The 20,904-nt window shown below is 49.3% G+C and overlaps 1 protein-coding gene and 1 long non-coding RNA gene across 5 annotated transcripts in view; both read left to right on the top strand.

Annotated features, from left to right (window-relative positions):
* The first annotated feature begins 927 nt into the window (after positions 1–927).
* SHISA9 (shisa family member 9) overlaps positions 928–20,904 on the top strand; it is a 1,679,367-nt gene continuing 1,659,390 nt past the window's right edge. The window contains exon 1 of one of the 4 annotated variants that reach the window (XM_069645589.1): positions 928–1,973. In XM_069645589.1, coding sequence (XP_069501690.1) covers positions 1,456–1,973 — 518 coding nt within the window. In that variant the 5' untranslated portion in view covers positions 928–1,455. The remainder of the gene's footprint in view (positions 1,974–20,904) is intronic. The other 3 variants (XM_069645587.1, XM_069645586.1, XM_069645585.1) reach the window with 3 other exon arrangements.
* Positions 4,185–12,287, top strand: LOC138567411 (uncharacterized). Its single transcript, XR_011302200.1, has 2 exons — positions 4,185–4,376; positions 9,159–12,287. It is a non-coding gene; the product is annotated as an uncharacterized lncRNA (long non-coding RNA).

The raw sequence follows: 20,904 nt of genomic DNA, 5'->3' as shown, positions 1-20,904 counted from the left end.
CCCGTGGGTCGAGGAGAGCGCCAGGGCGACCTTTCTTCCAACGATCAAGTGACGCCTCACTCGGCTCTGCTCGAGTGCAGGGCACTGCGCGGGCTAACCCAGTTCCGATCGCAACCCAGCAGAGGTCACGTCCCCCTCGTTTCTTTGAGCAGAGGCTTTCCGTTTGTTGAGTGGTCTCTTCTCACTTATCTCCCCTTCATACACACCCCATGAACTCACCCCACGTGCTTCCGGACCTCGCCGTCCCGTGAGAGCTCGGGCGTGAAAGTCACCCGCGGCCTACAGCCTCTCCCCGAAACCCGCACCCCGCTCCCTACAACTGCCAGCCTCGCCCACTGAACCCAGGCCCCTGTGCAGTACCCCCTCCCCCCACGCACCGAGTCCATCTGTACCCCTGTGCCGCCTATAGGGAACGGCGTCCACAGACATCCACCTGCTGACAGCTCCCCCCGGCTCTTTCCACACTACCCGTCAGTGCTGCGCGGACCTTGACACCGCCGGGACAGCGCACACCTTGCAACCTCCGTCCCCGTGTGCACAGCGAAAATACCGCGGCCGTGTCGTGCCCCTCGGCTCCGCCCCCGCTGTTTCTCGTTGGGAAATTGCAGAACTCGATTCATGCGTAGTACACACACAAGTTCGGCCGGGGACTGAATCCACCCCCAAAACAGGCACCGAACCCACCTGGTCACACTTTCGCATGCCAGCCATGGAGACCCCGTGTGTAATCCTCCGCAGGTTAATACAATTGAGACCGTTGAGATGTCAACCGTATTTAAGCGCCTAGATCTATTTCTTCTCTAGGCGCATCGCATTGTGTTATACCTGCAGGCCGGACTGCGCGTGGAAGTGTCCTGACACACACACGTGCTACTGGGAGCAGGGTATGCTCCCAGTGGCAGACCGCGAAAAGAAAAGCCACCCTGGAAGACTGCATAATGGAGCCGGCGGTGCCCCCTCGCCTCCCACTCCGAGGGCGGCCCCTCCCGCAGGTGTGAGCGCACAGCTCCCCGCATCTGTCACACAAGCCGTCGCTCGCCCCGGGAAAGCGCGCTGTTGCTGTTGTCGCCTCCGTATCGTGACTTGGCTTTCCATCGCGACAGGCCGTCCGTCTCAGGTGTGCTGCGGGAGCAGGTGCGGGCCTGGCCTCGCCGCCTCCCCCCCCCCTTCGCGGGGAGGACTGAAAGTTCACCACCCCCCACCATCCTTATCATCGCCCCCAAGCCCCCTCTCGCCGTCACCCACTCCTCCTCCCCCTCGCTCCTCCCCCTCCATGCCTGTCCCCACTCCACAATCCAGCCTCTGCACGCCTCGATTCCACAAGTGCCGAGCGCGAGCGGGAGCCACACTGCGGAGAGCGGAGCGTAGCGAGCGCCGGACCGCGGGGGACTCCACAGCCGGGGAATGAGCGCCCACCTCCGGCGCGGCCACTGAGCGCCCGCCACACCGGGGACCATGGAGCGCGGCTGGGCCATCCTGGGCTACTTTCTGGTGGACCTCTTCACTTCGCTGTGCTGGGCGCAGGGCAAGCAGGGCCAGCATTTCGGGAGCATCGTGCTGGTTTCGGGGGTGAACCACAGCGGGCCCGGGGAGCCCGGCTCCTCTGAGCTCCCGCAGGCCACCGATGCCTGCCGGGGCTACTTCGACGTCATGGGCCAGTGGGACGCCCCGTTCAACTGCAGCACGGGCGAGTACATCTTCTGCTGCGGGACCTGTGGCTTCCGCTACTGCTGCAAGTTCAAGCAGGAGAGTTTGGACCAGACCACCTGCACCAACTACGACCGGCCCATCTGGCTGAACGCCGCCAAGCCCCCGCCGCGCATCGACGACCCCCTGCACGACCCCACGCGCGACAAGACCAACCTGATCGTCTACATCATCTGCGGCGTGGTGGCCGTCATGGTGCTGGTTGGCATCTTCACCAAGCTGGGGCTGGAGAAGGCGCACCGCCCGCAGCGGGAGAACATGTCTAGGTAGGTGCGCGCCGCGGGGCCACCGCCAAGAAGCACAAGTTCGCACGGCTCAGGCCGCTCCCCGCCACTTGCTTCGGCGCGAGCCTGCTTGCCGCTCTGCACTGTCCCCTCTCCTAGCCGCCCCAGTGTACATTCCGCGAGTCTTTCATAGTTGTGGTTCCGTGGTGTTTCACGGTTGAGTTGGGTTGTCATCTGAAGCTGTTTAAAGCCTCAACCCCTCGTCTGTTGCTCGGCGAGGACGCGCTGGCTTCTTGCTCTAAACACACGGGTCTGGAGCGGAGCGTGAGCGGTGGCAGGCATTCCTCGGGTAGACCTGGGGGGTGGGGGGGGAGCGCTCACCTACCTGTGCTGTGTAAATACAGGGGTGCTGAGGGGACAGCGACGCCAGACCCCGCATCGCACCTGCTCCCTATGTGGTGGGCATCCATTGTATACACACCCACAACTGGCAGGAGCTGTGCATCCTTTGTATACACACACTTTGTGGCAGGAGCTGGGCATCCTTTGTCATACACACATTTTGTGGCAGGAGCTGTGCATCCTTTGTATACACACACACATTTTGTGGCAGGAGCTGTGCATCAGTTGTATACACACACACACACATTTTGTGGCAGAAGCTGTGCATCCTTTGTATAGACATACAGTCATACACACACTTTGTGGCAGGAGCTGTGCATCATTTGTATACACACACTTTGTGGCAGGAGCTGTGCATCCTTTGTATACACACACTTTGTGGCAGGAGCTGGGCATCCTTTGTCATACACACATTTTGTGGCAGGAGCTGTGCATCCTTTGTATACACACACTTTGTGGCAGGAGCTGGGCATCCTTTGTCATACACACATTTTGTGGCAGGAGCTGTGCATCCTTTGTATACACACACACATTTTGTGGCAGGAGCTGTGCATCAGTTGTATACACACACACACATTTTGTGGCAGGAGCTGTGCATCCTTTGTCATACACACATTTTGTGGCAGGAGCTGTGCATCCTTTGTATACACACACTTTGTGGCAGGAGCTGGGCATCCTTTGTCATACACACATTTTGTGGCAGGAGCTGTGCATCCTTTGTATACACACACACATTTTGTGGCAGGAGCTGTGCATCCTTTGTATACACACACTTTGTGGCAGGAGCTGGGCATCCTTTGTCATACACACATTTTGTGGCAGGAGCTGTGCATCCTTTGTATACACACACTTTGTGGCAGGAGCTGTGCATCCTTTGTATACACACACTTTGTGGCAGGAGCTGGGCATCCTTTGTATTACACACACTTTGTGACAGGAGCTTTGCATCCTTTGTACACACACAGACACACCCTTTGGCAGGAGCTGTGCATCCTTTGTGTAGATATATAGTCATACGCACACTTTGTGGCAGGAGCTGTGCATCCTTTGTTTAGGCATACCATCATACACACACTTTGTGGCAGGAGCTGTGTGTCCTTTGTATACCCACACAGACACACACACACACTGTGGCAGGAGATGCCTTTGTATACACACACACAGAATATGTGGCAGGAGCTGTGCATCCTGTGTATAAACACACACGCCTTGTGTGGCGGGAGCTGTGCATCCTTTGTATACACACACACACACACACACACACCCACTTTGTGGCCGGAGCTGTGCATCCTTTGTATACACACACACACACACTTTGTGGCCGGAGCTGTGCGTCCTTTGTATACAAACACACACTTTGTGGCCGGAGCTGTGCGTCCTTTGTATACACACACACACCCTCTTCGAGGAAACAGATAGTATATACGGATATCATATAGTTTCTGTCTAAGCAAAGCATTTCACTCGGTTACCTGGACTTAACACATGTAGGACCAGGATGGGCAGGCCTTTTTTTGACCACTGCTTGCTGTTTTCTGACCGGTGGTGGGGGGGGGGGCGGGTGACTGCTTGCGCATCTGTGAGCCTCCCCACCTGTTCGGGGCTGAGGGGAGCCGCGGATCTGGCTGTGCGCGCTGTACCAGAACAGGAAAACACCCAGAGCGACCCATGCACACTGGAAGAGGGGCTCGTTTCTGGGGCTACGTCGTGGCGAGGTGTCTGCCGGCCGGGACGCCACTCCGGCGCGGGCACGGTTAACGCGTGGGTAGCGGGGGCTGGTGTGGGGGCGCGCGCTCGAGGGTGCGCGCACGCGCGCAGCGGGCAGGCTCAGCAGCACCTTGGACAGCAGCCCGGGTGTGAGCAGCACGGATCGTGTCACCGCCTCGGAGCCCAGGCGCCGCCGATTCAGGGCCGTCTGATTCATTATGCAAATCCGAGCGCACGAGGGGGAAGACAGATGGGCGAGACGTGTGCTGAGGAACGCAGCGATGCGCCTTTTTAAGTCCCGGGGTTGCTTCCAAGATCTTCCAAAACTTTTTAAAGGTGCAGGGGGAGGCCGTCGTTGTGTTGGGGAAATAGGAGAACGAACTGTATGTATGTATCACCTGCACTGAAACGCGCTGCACCTCCGAAGGGGGCACCAGAAGAGTACACAGAATGCTCGTTGAAAATGCACTTTGCCATGCCACCGTGCCATGCAGTCTAATACGTTTAGCGTCCGGTCATCGCCATGTAATGTCTTACTGCCTCACTGTCTCTCAAAACAATGGCTCTCAGTTCCCAGAGCCGAGTTCCCGCGTAAGGGTTAAGGTAATGAGGGGAGGGGGTGTCCAAAAATACTGGCTGCCGCAGATCTGTTAGAGGAGGGGGCTTGGGGGTGTCCCAACATATTGGCGGCTGCAGATCAAACTGAACGTTTTGAAAATGAGGCCAAGGCACACAGTTTGCATTTTTGTTCATTTGTGCTGCACGGCCATGCTACTTGTCTCTGCTAAAAACCGTGAGGCCCTTCATACAATTCGTAATGGACCCCTGAAGCACAACGGGGCTCAGAATATACAGGGTTTGACCAAGATCACAGGGCTACTCCGTAACAACCACCACTCCACCAGCCACACGCCTTGGCAGCCCTGGGCACACACGTCATGCTCCCCGTCGCCACAATGTCTGCCCCCACTTCTCTGCGGGCTCCGTAAGGGCGAAAGGAAACTCGTTTATAGAGTTGGCCTCAGGTGGTGTTGTCAGCCCAGTACAATACGCACCTGTCACGTCTGGGCTACTGGGCAGCCCATTGTTCCCATTTAGAAATCTTGAGAAATGTATAATTCCAACATGAAGCCAGCAGCTGGAAAGAAGCGCGGGGGGGGGGGGTGGAAGGGGGGTGCCAGAGTGCTGGTGTCCACCTTGCCGCCCCTCCCCCCACCACAGCGGCGGTCGCAGAGCCTTCGTGTGGGATGGACGTGTGAGTACCGCTGGCAGGTCTCCGCGCAAGGCATACGCGGAAGAAACGCAGGCTGCGGACTCCACATCGGTTCTGCATCGGAATGTTTTACTGTTTAAAACAAACTTCTAACACAACAATTACAGCAAAGTTAAAAGGCAACCATAACCCAAATACAAGCCAATGAAGACTTAATCCCATCTCCAGGACATATATGCAATTCATGGGGTCCAGTCCAGTTGGGTATACCTTTAGGGGTGTAGGGCCCGCATGACTTAGTGCTAAAAGCCAGGCCAGACAAGTATAGACATTCCAGTTCACTCGGACACACACACATGCGCAGACACTCACACACATACACAAAACACAGAGACGGATGCACGCACACAGGCACGCACACACATGCATACACACGTACAGACACGCACAGATGCACATATGCGTGCGCGCCCACACATGCATGGTTACACACATACGTGAGCACACATACGCATAGAACTGCACATGCATGCGTACACACATACGTGAGCACACATACGCATAGAACTGCACATGCATGCACACACACATACGTGAGCACACATACGCATAGAACTGCACATGCATGCGTACACACATACGTGAGCACACATACGCATAGAACTGCACATGCATGCACACACACATACGTGAGCACACATACACATAGAACTGCACACGTGAGCACACATACACATAGAACTGCACATGCATGCACACACACGCCTTTTCACTTCGCATTCGCCCCACATCTACCCCCATCGTCTTCAGGGTCACCACATCCTCCATTCTATCGCTCCTCGATCACAGCATCCCCCGGGAAAACAATTAGACAATCATTTGTGTCTGACTTGATTCTATTTTCAAAGGAAGTGGCCCCGTTTAGAGGTGTTGCAACTTCCGCCGGTCTTCTGTGTTTATAATCGGGGGTGGGGGGAGGTCCCAAGTGCTGCGTATATGATGGATGTGGCCACGTCGAGACTCGTGCTATCATCTGTCCAGATGTGGAGGCTAGGATGCCCATTGACTTTTTGACCTGAGCATTTTAAGTGCCCCCTGCAGTGCCAGAAGCCGAAGCAAGTTGCACATCGGGCAAGGCGATTGACTTGGCCCTGCAGCCACGGTGGAAAGCCCCCCTTGCTGCCAGGGCAACACTCCGCCTCTGTTTCTTGTCTCTGTGGATGATGTTTGACAGCATTTCCGGGATATCCCGTGGGATTTGGGGTTTGGTCACTCGAGAGGTCCGGGCCCGGGTCACCAACAGACGCGTGGGCGGACACGGGTTTCAGGCGCCACTGCTCATTAGTGTCCCCACACGTTCATTTCAGTTTCCATGCAGTGATGACAATAACATGTATTTCGAGTACATTTCTACACCCATTCTACACATATGCGAAGCTCTTGAGAGGGGTTCATTTTCTGGAGATTGTTTACATTCCTTAAAGTTCTTGAACGTTCGCCAGGAAAGCAACAAAACAGGGCTGTGTTTACCCACCCTTTCCCTCTGTTATGTGAGGAGTAAATAACCTGTGCCCAGTAAATTATATCATACTTTCCACATTAGCAACTTACTTGGTCAAATGAAATGACAAAACTTGTCAGCGCCTGGGATTGCACACCTGCTGGAAAGCCCCAGGCGTCTTGGCCAGTCACGGTGCTGGACTCCGGCAATTCCAGCCACTACTTACCGCTATTGGCCTGGGAGTTCAGCTCCTGGCCTCATGTCCCCGTCCTTCGTCTCCATGATAATGCAACACCACAGAGCGGCCCGTCTTATTTTTGTAATGGATTTTCAGGCATTCTTTTCCCACCTCATACCAGGGGTGCTTATAATCGCAGCACCCACAGGGGCAGCATTTGCGGCCATTGGCGGCATCCCACAAGCCCACCTTGAAACTCTCACTTTCCTCGGGACGATAAGTCAGGCCTTTTCATCAACTAATGCCCGGGAATGCCACCACGTGGCCGCCAAGGCTCCATTGCCCACTTTCCTTCATGGGGGGAGCTGCTCCATCCACCGGCAACTCTTACAAAAACCACAAAGAACGTTTTGTTACAGCAATGCATTGTGGGAAAACACATCCATTCATTAGCGCCATCTTAACCTGGTGTCCATGCACAGAGATTCTTAGCGCAAGAAAGGGCCTGTTCTGCTGAGCTTCATGTCTGGGGTCATCCAACCCCTCTCTGCCGCTTATAGAGAACTTACTCTTCGTTTCGTCTGTGTCAGGTCAAGTCTTGTATTTTTATGTTTCTTGAACATTTTCACATTTCTCTATATTCCTGCGGTGTCATAAATTCCCCCAGTAGCTCCGTTACTGCCTACCGTAGTGACTGTCACACCCCCAGCTGACCTAGTATGACTGTAATCTAGATATCTCATGGAGACAGCACCCTGTTACTCCCACCTCCCACTCCCACTGAGGGTTGAGTAGGCCCCAGGCAATGAACTCACCAACAGGCCCCTACACCGGTCTCAGGATGGATGTAATGACCTCCTTGCCTGGGATGTGAGCTCTTCCCTATCATCTGACCCGCTCACATCTGCTCCCTCCCTCACCCTAGCACACCCTCCCAGCATCCAATCCTCCCAACATTCCAACCAATGAACTCTCCTTCTCATGACCAGCATGTGCTCTCCCCGGACTCCGAGAAGCCACGAATCCTCCATAGATTCTTATGCAGTGGATGGTATTTATTGATAACTCCCAATGCTTTTATGATGCTCCCAGGAGCAAAAAATGCAACAAATCCTCTGAGTCTTTCTTCTATTTTTTTCACCTGCAGCATGTTATACTGAATCTTTTACCTTGCGGGTGCTTTACTCAAAGTCAGTAGCCCCTGATTAGTTTGCCAATTGAATGACAAGGCGCCAACAAACATCCAACACAAACTTGGCGACATACATTGCATTGAAAACTGTACTTGGACATTTTATTTGCTACCTTCCCAGGCAATCCAGTAGATCAGATGACCCACCTGGTGATCTGAGCATTGCAAAATGGAGATTCCCATTTCAAAGTATTGGAGTTGTGACCGGGAGACGCCTACCTCAGTATAGACGTTCTTCATTGCGTTGTATGCAAAACACGCGGGACATACTTTCTCGACTCAGTGGATTGGGGGTTGTGTGGAAATTGATGATTAAAAAATGAACACATATTGACCCACCTATGGCAGGTTCCCATGCTCCATCCTATGGTCCACATCACACCCAATCATGGCCACCCAGCGCAGCAGATTTTATCATCGCCACTGGCACATACTCTGATTTTTGTTGGCCATTGACGCGTATGAGTTGTACAATAGCCAAACTTGACCAAGAAGCAGACTGGGCTGAACAAGTCGCAGAAGGGAAGCATTATTTTAGGGGTCACCTCTCAATTCATGTGGACATCCGAGTTCCACGACGACACCCGCCAGCAACTCTTGTGATATGAGGTCGCAAACAAATGTAGCAATTTGTGAATGTGACTGGAAGACAGGCCATGAGCAGATTTCTGGAAGACAGCCACATCTTGTGATCAATTTTGTTTTGGAGTGCTGGCCGTCGACTCTGTAGTATTAAAAATGTAATTGGGGGTCTCCAAATATTAGACTCTGGGGGCTGGTGTACTAGGGGAAATTAAGCTAAGAAAAGGAAGGTAGCAGGGGGTACTGTCAAAGCTGTATTGAAAACCGAGGGTGCAATGCATTTGTGTCAGTGAAAAGGCTTATTTGGTTCGATGCATGTGGCCCCGCGTTGGCCGTACTGCACTCTCTTTTTGCTGGTGGTCACTCTGTGATACTTACCCGGGCACCAGTTGTTTAAAAATGATTTTGTTGGCAATGAACTCTTCTTGACTCCACTCTTTAATATTCAACAGGGCCTGTTTCTTGGCATAATCCCTGGCTTTCCCTTCACACCCAAATTTGGCATCGCTCTCCAAGGATGTAAGTTGGTGAGGAGCGGCCTTTGGCATTCCATTCAAGGAGAATTCTACTTTACACCATCAGCTACAATGACTCTTATTACAAAAAGACACATAATCGCTATGACTGCGACGGATGGTTCTTCATAAATTCGCAAAAGGAGGAATTTACGTCTTTCAACAGTGTCTGGCTGCAGGAAAGTAGTGTGGATTTAGGTAGAAAATGTCATCAGGAATTGTGGACAACGTGTCAATGCATTGACGTTGTCAATCTGTGAAGGTGGAATAAGAAGGGAAGCTTAACCTGTGTACGCGCGCATGCGCGCAAGTGTTTGTGTGTGTGCATGCCCACGCGTGTTTGTGTGTGAGCGCATGGGACCTACCAGGGCTCGCCCACGCTCCCTCAGGAGGTAATGTCAGCTGGGAGAGTTTGTTGGCACTTTGCACTCACAGCGTTGATGTGCCACAGGTATTGCGGTGCCCCGGGAGAGACTCTCGTTTTCTGTGAGACGGCATTTTGCTGAGGCAGTGGCAACGTCGTGAGTGAGGACAGTGCCGGATTAAACCCTGTGGAGGCCCCTAGGCAGTCGAAATGTCGGCATCGCCCGCCCTCGCAAATGATCTCCTAATACGTTTTTAATTTTCTGCACCGCTTTATTTTGACCCGTTGACGCGGGGCCCCTAAAGGGAGTGGGCCCAGAGGCCGGTGCCTACTTGGCCTAGTGGATAATCCTGCACTGAGTGAGCATGGCTTGACGACTGCTGCTGCTTCTTACATTAGTCAGGGACTGGCTGGCAGAAGCGGCCGCATCACCTTTCAGAACCTTGTCAGCAGACAGTGGAGGGAAAATCAATTATGGTGGGTAATGAAAATAAACAGAAAGGGAAAGCGAGGCAAAAGTGCCACTGGTATTTGGGATTAGTTGCCAAATCATAATGGCACAGGTTTGGACCTTCAGTAATATGACATATTTGTTGACACATTGAATTTTAGCCCTGCAAACATTATATATGAAAGTTGCAGGCCTGCTAGTGTTATGCATGGAAAGGGGATTCAAAAGTCTTAGGCCCAGGGTTTTAATGTGTAGGGCAACTCAGCAGCATTTTAAATATGGTCTTGCGGCAGGACCCTATCAGGTCCCCAGGGCCCCAGACCAGGGGACCGGCCCTCCGTCCACCACAGAATGCCTCACTCATAGCAGTGCTAATGATACGATATGATTGGTTATTTATAATGTGCCTAACACCCAGAGGTTTCTGAGCGCGGACCCAGGGATCGAACCTGTGCTGCTCTGTGTCGACTTGCTTCTAAGGCAAGCACGTTGCCCCTGAGCTTTCCCCCGAGACTAGCTTTCAGTGCCTCCAGACACTACAGCACAGCAGGATTTGACTGGAAACATGAACATCTCACTGAATACTACACAGGGGTGCTAGAAGGCACGCAGTGTGCCATGCGCCTTGCTACTGAGAGAAGGCGTTCACATTTTTAGGCAGCAAGAGAGTTATTTCATTGTCGATGAGCTGGAGTAGTCGGAGGGGGACTGTGATAGTTTCGTTGTTTTGGTGGAGGGAGATGTGCCATGTTACACACAGATGTATTCATTTGGACGTGTAAAGCGCACTACAGCCCACAGGCATCGAGGCGCTGTTTCATGAAAATGTCTTAGTTACAGTTAAGAGGCCTTTGCTCATGGTTGCAGCGAGTGAGGGCCTAATATGGCGCTGGACAACATGAACATAGGTGCGTGTGATTACATACATCAAATTAGCCTAGATCATGGAGGAAAAGAGCACACAAGCGTACAGATAGCGTAGAGAACACAATAGCTCATTGAGCAAGCTTACTGAAACTGGAAATTCTGAGTTGCAGCATACCCCTCTCTACAGCATGCACTTTACCACCCTGAGCTAGTTTACAGGGATTGGAATCTGCATGGTATTTGAATTTCTTTTTTTTATTTTAGTACATTTTTTCCTGACTACTAATTCGTTCTAATTTTACTTAAGAGAGCTAACACTAGTATGGATGTGGCAACTCTAGAAACGAGAACAAGGAGGAAGGATTCAATGTGATTGTAATGCAATGGGTTATTTATATCGCGCTTTGCACCCAGAGAGTGCGGACCCAGGGATCCAAGCCGTGCTGTTCAGCGTCGTCTTGCTTCCAGGACGAGCGCCTCCCCCCTGAGCTGTCCTCCCGAGATGAGAGATACCTTTACACAAGTGCTTTGACCACGCCTCCGCACCCATGCAGCACACACAGTGGCCCCCTCTTCACAACAGAGCAAATGCCGCCCCCTGCGTGCCCTGTTGGTGCTGTCCTTCAGATTGTGCAAGTGCACGTTTCTAATGGCAGCTGTGTGTCGCAGGTTTCCCTTTTCTCGCTGAGCTTGTCCCAGCTCTGCATGCGGGTGTGCGAGTGTGTTAGATTGCGTTAGAACATAATCATATTCAAAGCAACATCCTTTCAAATTTAACATGTTCAGCGCCCGAATAAAGTTGCTCTATTCAAAATAATCCACTGTAATTGCTTGATGTTTTCACCATCTTTCTTTTCCAAAATGTACTTAACTATTCTCCATGTGTTAAAGGCTCCTGTCTCAAAGGACAAGAGTTATGCAATTGTGCGCTTCAGTACAAAAAGGGACGCAAGCATTGGCAAAGCCAAAGGATTTGCTTCATTATGTACGGCCTGTGATAAGATGCAAACTGACAGATGCATTTTGAACAATTGACAATGGTGAATGTTGAAATGTTTTGCTTTATTGCGTTAGGTTCTCGAGTTTAAAAGTTGCATTCTTGCAGTCACCATCTAAATTGTAAATCTGTATGTACCAGAGTTTAAAAATGGCACAACAACAATGTTATTGGATATCAAAAGGTGTATTTTATACATGGCTTGGTAGTCTAGTGGTATTTAGATAGTAAAGCATATAATACAGGTGTGCCCCATAGTTTAAGAAAATGAAACTGTAATTCATTCACAATAATAGTAAAACATTAGAATCACTTTGAATGTGTGTGATTTCTCCACCTGGGTTGGATGAGCTCCGTACTCTAATAAAAGGTGTTCTTATGACCACGTTTAGTGACTCTCGATGCTTGGTCTTTGGAAGGATGAAGGGGTCGAGTAGCTTGTGCACATAGATTTCCGCAGCAGGCGCGCAACGCACAGAGCTATCTTTAAAGCGGGCAACAGGTTGCACCGGAAAATGTAGGGAGGGCGGGAATTGAAAGTATACGTCTGCGTCAAAAACCTACAATGCTTTTGAGATCTTTTTTATTTTGATTTAGCTGAAAAAAATCGGCCTTTCAAAAATTAAAAATCTACAACATATTCAGAACATTCATAAAATAAACATTATACTTTACAGATTTAAAAGTTTCGAGAGATTAAGGCTGGCACACAGACGCAAACCATGTGTCATCATTTGGGGCATCCCAGGAGGCATGTGTGTGCCATGCGCATCGCACTTGCCGCGTTATTTCCGAGTACAGCTGCCTTATTGCACACATCAATCATTCATGAAGTCATTTACTGATGTGTTATTTTTATAGCGCCTACGCCTAAGGGCTGTACATAGAACATATGTAAGCGCTGTACATAGAACATTTGGTCAGCCCTCCAAACCGAAGTTGGCACTCACTTATTCACCACGAAAGGCTGAGGTGGTGTTGCCGGGATTCGAACCCGCAACCTGCAGATCACGCATAGGTCACAGCAGCAAGCACTCAGACCACCAACCATTGAGCTGAACAGGGCTGGGGAGAATTGTGCTCCAAAATATCGAGCACGCCACGAGAAACATGAGAAGAACATTCCCCTGTCATGATCCAGCAATGCATAATACATTGCCAAATTCATGTGGACTCACACATTTCATTTTGTACAGTTGGCATCTTTGGAAAAGCCCAGTTGGGAGCAACACGTGCTCTCAAGCCACCCAGGGTTCAAGACGAGCTTATATATTCTATATGCAAGTACATAGATATGAGATTATTATTCAGGACTCGAGGGAATGCTTGCTAACTGTATTGAGTCTGTTCATGTCATTTGTTGATTCTGCATTAGAAAGCTTAACATGTAAGGGACAGAGCAATTCTCGAGGAAACATTGACATGTGCGCTTCATAAGGATGTTGGCCTCACACACGTCGCAGCAAGTGGGATGAGCGCATGGCACCGGGGGTATTCTTTCTTTCTGTAACCTGTTGCCCCACCTTACTCTGACCCCAGCTAGGTGTCTGTAGTGGCATTCCATCCAGTACAACTTCCGGGCTCCTGAAAACCGGCCATTCTCCTGCGTAGTAACCTTTTCTAGCATCTCCTCTTGCTACTAACCTGCTAAAATGGCCCCACGCATACACGCCCAGAGAGAGAAGCAACCCCACTGACAAAGTGAGTGTAAAGCTGGAGACCAAGCGGGGTTTCAGGGAGGAGCAGAGTGAATCGAGGTGCAGCCAGGCAGGGACATCCCCTTCCCCTGCTCTATCGTGTGTAATGGCGCCTCTGCAACCCCTGGCAAGCAGCCCCTGCCATTAGGACTACCAGTTGAGCCTGTCCACGTCATGCTTTCTCCTACGAATAAGCCGTTTTCTTTGACACGATGTCCCTTTTCTAAGCGAGTGCTTACTTGGTACTGATTAGCCTTCAATCTCGGCAAAACATTAAAGCAGCCGTACGGGCACTCTTGGAAACATAACATATAGATAATAACAAGCACAATAGCTCAACAGATCAATGCACCAACTGCAAGTATTGCTGTGAAACCAACAGATCACAGGCCTGACATTTGGCAGGTAAGTTGTCTGAGTTCGCTGACACTCACCATATGTGTTGCACGCAGACAAGCGGCCAAGCACTGGTGGCACGCCGCCATAACAGGTCACATGACTGTGTTTCTGTCCAGAGGGGTAGACCCGGAAGCTATTGTTTATATATACTATCTGTACGCTTGGGCTTGTCCTGTTAGAAGTGCGTTCGCCTCCACAGGATCAGGACTTCATTGATAATGGGTGCTTCCGGGTTAATGGTAGTGTTTGTGTTTATACAAAGTCTGCCAATAACATGAGCGTGGCTTCCTGTCTTCCTGGGTAGAACTCCTGGGTTTGTGAGAGACTTTACTAAGTCTAAAAGCAGCCCCAAAGGGGCCACACGGGCGTCTGTGGAGTTCTCATGGAGCTGGCATGGGAGTTGGTAACTGGAGAAGCATTCAAGTCGCGAGGGGTCTACACAAGCTGAGATGCCTATCTGTGGCAGCAGGTTCCAGAGGTTTCTGCGGCCACAGGCGAGAGAGACCTCCCTCCCAGTCCAACCTGGGGAACAACTGATGTATCTTGGTGTGGCTAGGACACAGGCAGGAAACTCAGGAACCACACCAGAGCCAGGATTATAAAAATGTAAAATCTTCTTTATTGTTCCAGTTACAGTGGGAAAGTAAGACAGGAGATAAGGTGATGTGCTTCTGCTTTCCTTGGCTTTCTCCCTGCCAGTCCCCCAACCTACCTTTTCTGGAACCCTTACACTAACCCCATTCCAGGCCTCGCACCAACATTCCAAGCTCCACTGCTCACTCACATAGACACACATAGTAGATGTTAAGCTAGGATACTACAACAACGTTTGTCCAGATTCTAAATGTCTGATGTTGATGGTTTGAGTCAAGATGTTGATGACTAATTGAGGGCAGTCATTATACAGCACGAAGTGCACATTGTGATGTGCGTGGACACTCCCTGTGACGTTCTATGACTCATAAAGCGCTCCCTTGCTCCCCAAGATAGGTTCATGCTAAATAAATATCCTAATATTATTATTATTATTATTATTATTAATAATAATAATAATAATTATAATTCTGATTGCACACCTACATTCCCCTGATGGATGCTAGTCCCTGAACATATATGCTATGATATGGCATTTATAACGCGCCTGTACACATGTGTTTCTAGGCACCACAAGACACAGGAGGGAAGACAGAGGGAGGACAAAACAAATGTTCCTAATAGGCATTGTGTCATTTAGATCGTGCATGTGCGACAACGAGAAGTGCAGGGGGAAGGAGAGGGGGAAGTGTAAAGGGAGTGGAAGGGGGGAGTGCAATCAGGGCATGGCTCTGAGTAAGTGCAAGGAGGCAGGGGGGCTGTAGGGTTACAGTTACAGGCCGTAAGTTCCTGTTAAACCAGGAAGCACTGCCAAGGAGACTGGAACCCAGTGACTCTGAGGGAACCAGGCAACCAGTGGGTGCAGCAGACATGTAAGTTAGCAAGGGAGCGAGAGAGAGAGAAGGCGAGAGAGAGAGAAGGCAGAGACAGAAGGTTTATCCCCAAACTCCTGGGGAGTTTGGGGATAAAATGTCATGCAAATTGTGCATTTTAAAGAATATTTACTCAGCAACTATTAGCCGCATAGTGAAGTAGCTCATCAAACTGGTTTACATTGGCCAAATGCCAGCATTTTAAGTTTTTGCTTCAGCCATAGGCTTATTGCCCTATAGCCTAGTCCGTGCCTGGCGACTGAACAAAAAAGCCATGGGGACCAGGTAGCTCAAGGGAACAGGGAAGAGGTCCCACCACCGCCCCTCGCCCTCTGCCCCCATCAAGGGGCACAGGAAGGAGATGGCGGCGCACAATGGGATTGTGGGATGTATTTACCCATGCATCCGAGCCCTACCTCAAAACTGTGCAGTACTGACATGGAAAACATCATGATGGCCAGAGCTTCCCAGAAAATGCACAGGGAAGTGCATGAAGAATAGGCTGCCACCCATTTTTGCAGATGTTATGGGCACAGAAGGACACTGCCTAAAACCACCATTGGACTACCCACACAGTAGTCTGAAACCATTGGGAATGGCAATGCTGATTGCCAAAAGCAAACCCATAACTGTTGGGAATTCATTTTCTTAAATCCCAAAAAGGGGTGCAGTACCAGTACTCACCACTATCCAAAAGCCGGCGTTTTAAAACCACCAGATTTTACTTTTTTGTGTAAAACTGAATAAATGAACCCAAGGCAAGCCAAAGAAAGACTTACTGAGAGGTGGATCCAGTGTAAAGTTATATTCTGAAGTGACTTGAAGGTTTATAACAAGACTGGCTGAGCTGTGGATTTCAGCGGTTTAAGTAAATTTGGACTGAAAGACAATAACATTTTAAATGTTTAAAAGAAAAGAGTGACCTACTTTGAGTGTCACATAGGTTGCAATTGATTAAATGTCATAGTTTTAAACTTAGAATCAGCATTCTAGCTGCATATGTAAAAAATTGTATTGACTTAGACTGGGTAACAAAAAGTGACATTTTATCTGAAACCTGGCTTAAGGAACTGAATTCTGCCTGGCAACTATCCCAATCAGGAGTGAAACTTGAGTCACAGCTGTGTTCCCAGGCCTATCTGCCTTTTGCTGGCCACACTAAGGATATGCCATCTCTCTGATAATTGAATTAAGGGGAGCCCCCACAGAATACAGGAGCTCTGAACAAAGCCCTCTCCTGACTCAGGCAGATGGTTCATTGCAGATGTCGTAAAAGTAGCTTCCTCCTGAAGCAAAGGGGAGGGGCACTGCCTGTGAGAGCAAGCTGGCTTGGCAGAACTGGAAAAACCAGAAATTCAACCTTGTGCTGGAGGAAAACCACACATAATTCTTGTGATTTTTCTGCCCACGTTTTAAGACGTGCTAGGACCCGGTGGTATGTTCAGGGGGGTTTTAGCGGAAAAGAGGATATTACTCAAAATGTGTGCATGTGAAAAATCTGACACTTCATCAACTAATGTCCATACTCCTTGCGCACATGTGTGTAAATTTGGGGTAATGTCCGAAATTGCAAACCAGTTAAAAAGTGCAAAATATTGCCATTTCTGAATGCAAGCTCCCAGGAAGAGCAGAGTTTGAACAGGGTATAGCTCCTGTGATATGTGAGGGGTGCGTGTAATTTTAAAACAATATGTACCTCTGCAAATATGTATTTGGTTCAAATCTAGATTTGTGTGTAAGTTGACAGGAGGAGTGGACTTTCTGCAGGCTGTAAAATGACATCACTCTGACACAATTTAGCTCCCCCAATCAGGGGAGAAATGAAAGCTTGGCCAATGATAAGTGGAGAGGGGTAGGGTCTAGTGATGCTGCACACACACCCATTTTGAAAACACATAAAAGCAGACAGACAGGACAGATAGGGACCTTCAAATCCATTTGCAGCTGGAAGCTCTGCCGGGAAAATCCATACTTTACCTCCATCAATCTCTAGAGAAAGCTGTGCAGAAAGATCCAGACTTCAAATCTAGCAATATCTACCTTCAGAGACCAGACCAGAGGCAGAGCAGAGCTGACCCAGATCACTGTGAAGTGCAGAGACCAGAGTCCAGTCCTAAACCTGACCAGATCCGTGGCAAGGCATATTTCTAAATATATTGTGAGTACATAGCAAAACTGTGCAGAACCAATCTCTTAGTTAAAATAATATAATTCAACCTGTTTTAATCTAAGTAGAACTGTCTCCTAACTGTCACCTGTCATTTGTAAAGCTGTCACTTGTCATTTTCTAGTTGCAAGCTGCACTTGTCTTTTTGAACTTTAAAATTTCAAATCTGAAAAACGACCTTTATTTAATCGCTCATATCTCCGTGACCGTTTGTGCTAGAGACTTGCAGTAACTTTCCTCAGAAAGCTGGGAATCGTGGCTTTTCTACGAACCTAGAACCGCATTCCTACCCCATATAGTTTTGCCGCCATCGTGAAAAACGCACTCGCGAATTTTGCCGCGATTTGCAAATTTCTCCACGTGTAAAAATCTGCTGCTGCTTGCCTTTCATTTGCCAAAAATTCGTTTAACCTACCAATTACTCCTAGATCCTTGCTAAAGTGAGCCTGGACTAATATTAACTTGATTTCACTCACCCTGAAACTCCTAGAGGGAATTAAAAGCATTTTAGCATATTTTTTTCTTCATTGCCAGCACATTTAAAAGCATTTGGGCCTGTGTTTAAAACTCTGATCTGTAGTCTAAGCTTGCTGGATGAACTGAATTACATTTGAATTGCATTTCTGAGAACTGTGTGCCTTCCTTCCATTTCCTTGCATCGCATAAAAGGGGGAGTGGATTGCCAGAGAAAAGTGATTACATTGTCTTTTGCTGAAATCCTATCAAGTTATTTTCTGTACTGCATTTCATTCCACATTGCATCCATTTGAAACCATAAAAGTATTGAGCTACCTTATCCATTTCATGTCAACTCCTTAGTGATTATAAAGAAGTGTGCTAGTGCCAGATTCTCCGTTGTTAATCTTTATCATATCAGATTAAGTGTGATATTCAATTATTAATTTATTATAAAGTCTGATATATATATATCTATTGTTTAAATTATCAAATAAACCTTTTAACTTGCAAAACAGAACTACTTCTTGGCTCAGTGGGGTCAGGAGGATTCCAAGAGAGGGGTGTTATATAGGGGTAGTCATCCAGAACGCATGAACTGGACATAAAGATATATCAATAAGGGTTTTCATTCAGTATTCTAGACTAGGCGTTGACTTGGCTGTAGTGCTGAATTGAATCCTCTTACAGGATATGCCAGGGGCCCAAGCGGTGTAGAAATCCATTATCCAGTACACAGAGTGGAGGAGGGGGATGGAGGAGGCATTGCCACTAAACAGCCCCGCAGACAATCCACAACCCTTCACAGAATATAGGAGGGAGACCCCCCCCCCACCTAGCACACCACAATATGCGACAGGAGCAGGGACGCAAATCACAGGTGGCCAAAGCGGAGGAGGAACAATGGACCACTAACCAACCAACTAAAAATCTCCACCATCTGCTTACACCTTGCAAATTCTAAACATAACAACAGCCATACATATGCTGCGCAGCCAACTGCACACACTTCACTACACCACAACAACGAAACAAATCACACATAGCCTCGTATAACAGCACATGACAACTACCAACCGAAAAAAAAATCTACACCCAGCGAACGGTGTAAACCGAACTGAAGCTGCCAACAGAACATAACAGCTCTCTTGCACTGTTTCCCGCTCAGTCCTACTAATGTGCCCCCCCCCTTGCTTCTCAGATCTGCCAGAGCGCCAGGGGACCACTCTGGTGGTGATAGTGCACGGCATAGATATCCCTTAACATAACATAACGTTGAACGCATGGGAAAGCAGTCTGTATTTTTTTAGAATTGGTACAGGTAGATGGTACAGGTAGGTGATCATTCTGGAATATCTTATTTTTGGCTATTTGCAATGGCATGAGGAGTGGCCCCGGAGAGATATAGCAAGCTGGTGCATGCTCTGCTGCAGCCGGCCTGACTTTGTTTCTAACCTGTCTTGGGCTGTTGGAAGGCTGCTGGAGGAGGAGGGTGTCAAAACCATCCCAATACGGTGGACTTTGTAGCTGTTTGCTGGAGAGGCTGAGTCATTACCGCTTGTTGTATTGCTGTGTCCTCATTACACAGTCACAGATTTAGCTACATAGGGGGTCATTCTGAGTGAGGCGGTAAGGGGTTAATGACGCCGGTAAAGGTGCCGGAGCCGTGAACCCCTTACCGCCCCATTACGAGTCTGCTCGCGGGAACCCGCTAAGGATGCCTGGTTTTACCAGGCATCCTTAGCGGGTCCCGCAAGCAGACCAGGGTGCTAACAAGGGGCCCGTTATTAACAGGCCCCTTGTTATCACCCTCCCCATTCCCATTGAGCCCTATGGGGGCTCGAATGGGAATGGGGATGGGTTCCTTGAATGAGGAATTACCGGGCCCTCCATGGTCGGAATGGCCAGGTAATTCCTCATTCAAGGAACCCAGACCGGGGGCTAATAGCGGCATGGTTACCCCGTACCTCGTAATGACCCCCATAGTCTGCTGACATGGCCCTGTCGTTCATTTCAACAGACCAACGTATTCCCACCAATCCTTTAATTTAAATTGATTTAGGTTTGAAATTGAGTTTTTCTTCCGAGATCTTCTGCTTATATTGACATAGGGTTTCTGCCCCAAAACTCACAATCAACTTCTATTTCCCACTCCCTCCCGAGTAGGTGCAACCGTTTATTTATTTATGTATTTTGAACCTTATATAGCGTGCCATGCCCAAAGGCATCGGGGCACTTTATTACTGAATACCCTAACTTTTTTCAGACATTTTCAAATTGATGTCAACATTCATTTCCCTAATCAAGGTAATTTTTTAATGCAGTTTGTCAAAGACACAAATGACCTGATTTGTAAAGCGTGTTCTTCCACAGTATTGCCTAATTGTAAAACGCTTTGGTAAATCAGGCCCAAAACCTCAATCCAACAATGGTTGAAACCTGACTTTAGATTACAGATGGGGACCAGGGTAAACAAGACCATGGAAGCAAGTGATCTGTACGATTGATTATGTACCCTGTTATCGCGCCACCTTTGAGGAGGCTTGCACGCTCTCACCTTCGAGATAACTGACCCCTGCTACGGCTTGTGTTCAGGAGTGAAGATGAATGGCCTTCTCGTGTTATTTTAGGGGGGGGGACTTTGCTCGAGCTAATGTTAAGCTTTATATCCAGACCTTTTCGCAATGAGCGGAGGCTGCAAGGACGCGCCACGTGCCTTCTTATTGCTAGGCTTGGAGAAGGGGGGCCCCGGGGGGAACGCGAAGCGTTTCCCCCCGGGGAGTTTTTGGCGATGCACATGGCCAGCGAGTGGCCGTGGG

Source organism: Ambystoma mexicanum, chromosome 2p (assembly GCF_040938575.1).
Source record: "Ambystoma mexicanum isolate Mex_15411 chromosome 2p, UKY_AmexF1_1, whole genome shotgun sequence".
NCBI lineage: Eukaryota > Metazoa > Chordata > Amphibia > Caudata > Ambystomatidae > Ambystoma > Ambystoma mexicanum.
The sequence above is the reverse complement of the archived record's forward strand: the minus strand, read 5'-3'. Positions and strand labels throughout refer to the sequence as shown.